General features: G+C 40.2%; 1 protein-coding gene across 1 annotated transcript in view; it reads right to left on the minus strand.

The window, feature by feature from the left end:
* Positions 1 to 2,113, minus strand: part of PRKAR2A (protein kinase cAMP-dependent type II regulatory subunit alpha) — a 51,234-nt gene that overhangs the window by 18,360 nt on the left and 30,761 nt on the right. Inside the window, exons 6-7 of the mRNA XM_004704137.3 lie at positions 648 to 749; positions 416 to 490 (exon numbers count right to left, since the gene is read on the minus strand). Of these exons, the coding sequence (XP_004704194.3) occupies positions 416 to 490; positions 648 to 749 (177 nt within the window). The remainder of the gene's footprint in view (positions 1 to 415; positions 491 to 647; positions 750 to 2,113) is intronic.

Below are 2,113 nucleotides of genomic sequence, written 5' to 3' on the forward strand. Positions count from 1 at the left end.
AAGTATGTACAAATGTGCTTTACACATGGATGTATGTATGGATTGTGATGAGTTGTATGAGCCCCCAATAAAATGATAAAAAATTTAAAATAATACACTCTAGAAGTCAAGGAAAGGTAGAGTCAAGAGAGTGGCCAAGGACGTTAGAGGAATCTGTAAGAAGCGTGATCTAGGTCCTGACAAGTTCTTAGGAGCTCCTTTGCAGTGGGAGGACAGGAACGTTGTGTGAGACAAACAATACTCTCTATTGCACAACTCTTTGTAATACATTTAAACCACTGAATTGTATGGTATGTCCATTTATGTCAACAAAACTGTTAAATAGAATTTAACAAACCAACAAAAAAACCCCCAATACTCTAGTCCTGTTGGTGATGAATTACAAGAAGGAAGCTGAACAAGGCCTCCAGCTCACCTGAGCGATGATGCGCTCTCCATCCTTATAAATCTTCTCTCCTATTACATCCACAATCTTCATTCGTTCTGACACCTGAAACAATGGACACACTCACCAATTATAAGGAAAATACTTCAATTGGAAGTCACAGAAATGGGTTCAAATAACTTGCTTTGAAACTCTACTGAGAATAGTTTTAACACTTCTTACTAAATCTCTGTTACCTGACTCTTATTCAAATAGACTTTACCTCTAATGATTTTAGGAGAGGCACAGATTCGATAAATGCTTCAAACATCTTCCTCTTTTTGGCATTGTTTTTCACTATGATTCTTCTAAAAGTCACCCGATCCTATGAGAAAAAAGTATGAAAAATTTGGTAAATGCCTGTTCACAGAGAATACCTATGGTTTAATTAACTATGGCATAGCAAAAAAGAAAGACAGACAGAAAGAAAAGACTCTGTCATCGAGTCGATGCTGACTAGTAGTGACCCTACAGGACAGGGTACAACTGCCCTGTGGGCTCCCAAGAATGTCACTCTTTACAGGAGCAGAAAGCCTCATCTTTGTCCCATGGACCAAATGATGTTTTCAAACTGCTGATCTTGTGCTTAGCAGCCCAACACAACTACTACACCAGCAGGAACAAATAATGTTTCATTCTGTTGTACTTCGGGTAGCTATGAGCTGTAACAGACTTGTTGGTACTCAACAAAACTGCAGCAGATATTAGAGAACTATGGAAGGAACACTGTCAGTTACTTGTTTCTTTCTAAGAGTTATCGATGGAAAAAAAAACCCCACCTATACCTTAAACCATTGGTTCTTAACCTATGGGTTGCGGCTCCTTTGGGGGTTGAATGACCCTTTTACAGGGGTTGCCTGATCCTAACAGTAGCAAAACGACAGTTATGAAATGAAAATAATCTTATGGTTGGGGGGTCACCACATGTGGGAATCAGAAAGATTTCCCCCAAGTTGTCTTCCCCAAATATGTGTTAGACTTAGGACACTGCTTGAAGTTAATGGTAAATGATTGTCAAGTTACTTCCCTGGGCCAACAAACAGTCCTTGAACTAACTACAAGCTTTTCTTTCTTGTTGTGTTTTTTGTTTGTTTTTATTTTGTTGCTTGGTTTTTCTGTCTTGTTTTTGTGCATGTTATTATCTCCACAGGTCTGTGTAAATAAAATAGGCTGGATGAATAATCTGGAGGAGCAAACAATGGGACCCACAGTTGGGGGCGGGGGGACATGGGAGTGGGGGAGCTGGGGGGAAAGGTAGTGGTGTTAACAAACCCAACGACAAGGGAACAACAAGTGATCCAAATGGGTGGTTAGGAGGGGGTGGGAGGCCTGGTAGGGCATGATCGAGGGTAATGTAACCAAGAAGAATTGCTGAAACCCAAGTGGGGACTAAGCATGATAGTGGGACAGGAGGAAAGTCAAAGGAAATAGAAGAAAGAGCTGGGAGGAAAAGGGCATTTATAGAGGTCTAGATAAAGGCATGTACATATGCAAATATATATGAGGATGGGGAAGTAGATCTATGTGCATATATTTATAGGTTTAGTATTAAGGTTGCAGAAGGACATTGGGCCTCCAATCAAGTACTCCCTCAATGCAAGAATACTTTCTTCTATTAAATTTGCATTCTATGATGCTCACCTTCCTGACAAAACCGCTGAAGACAAATGGGTGCATAAGCAAATGTGG

The sequence above is a fragment of the Echinops telfairi genome, unplaced genomic scaffold (assembly GCF_000313985.2).
Source record: "Echinops telfairi isolate 266 unplaced genomic scaffold, ASM31398v2 ScPeMD7_7420;HRSCAF=8458, whole genome shotgun sequence".
NCBI classification, from domain to species: Eukaryota; Metazoa; Chordata; class Mammalia; order Afrosoricida; family Tenrecidae; genus Echinops; species Echinops telfairi.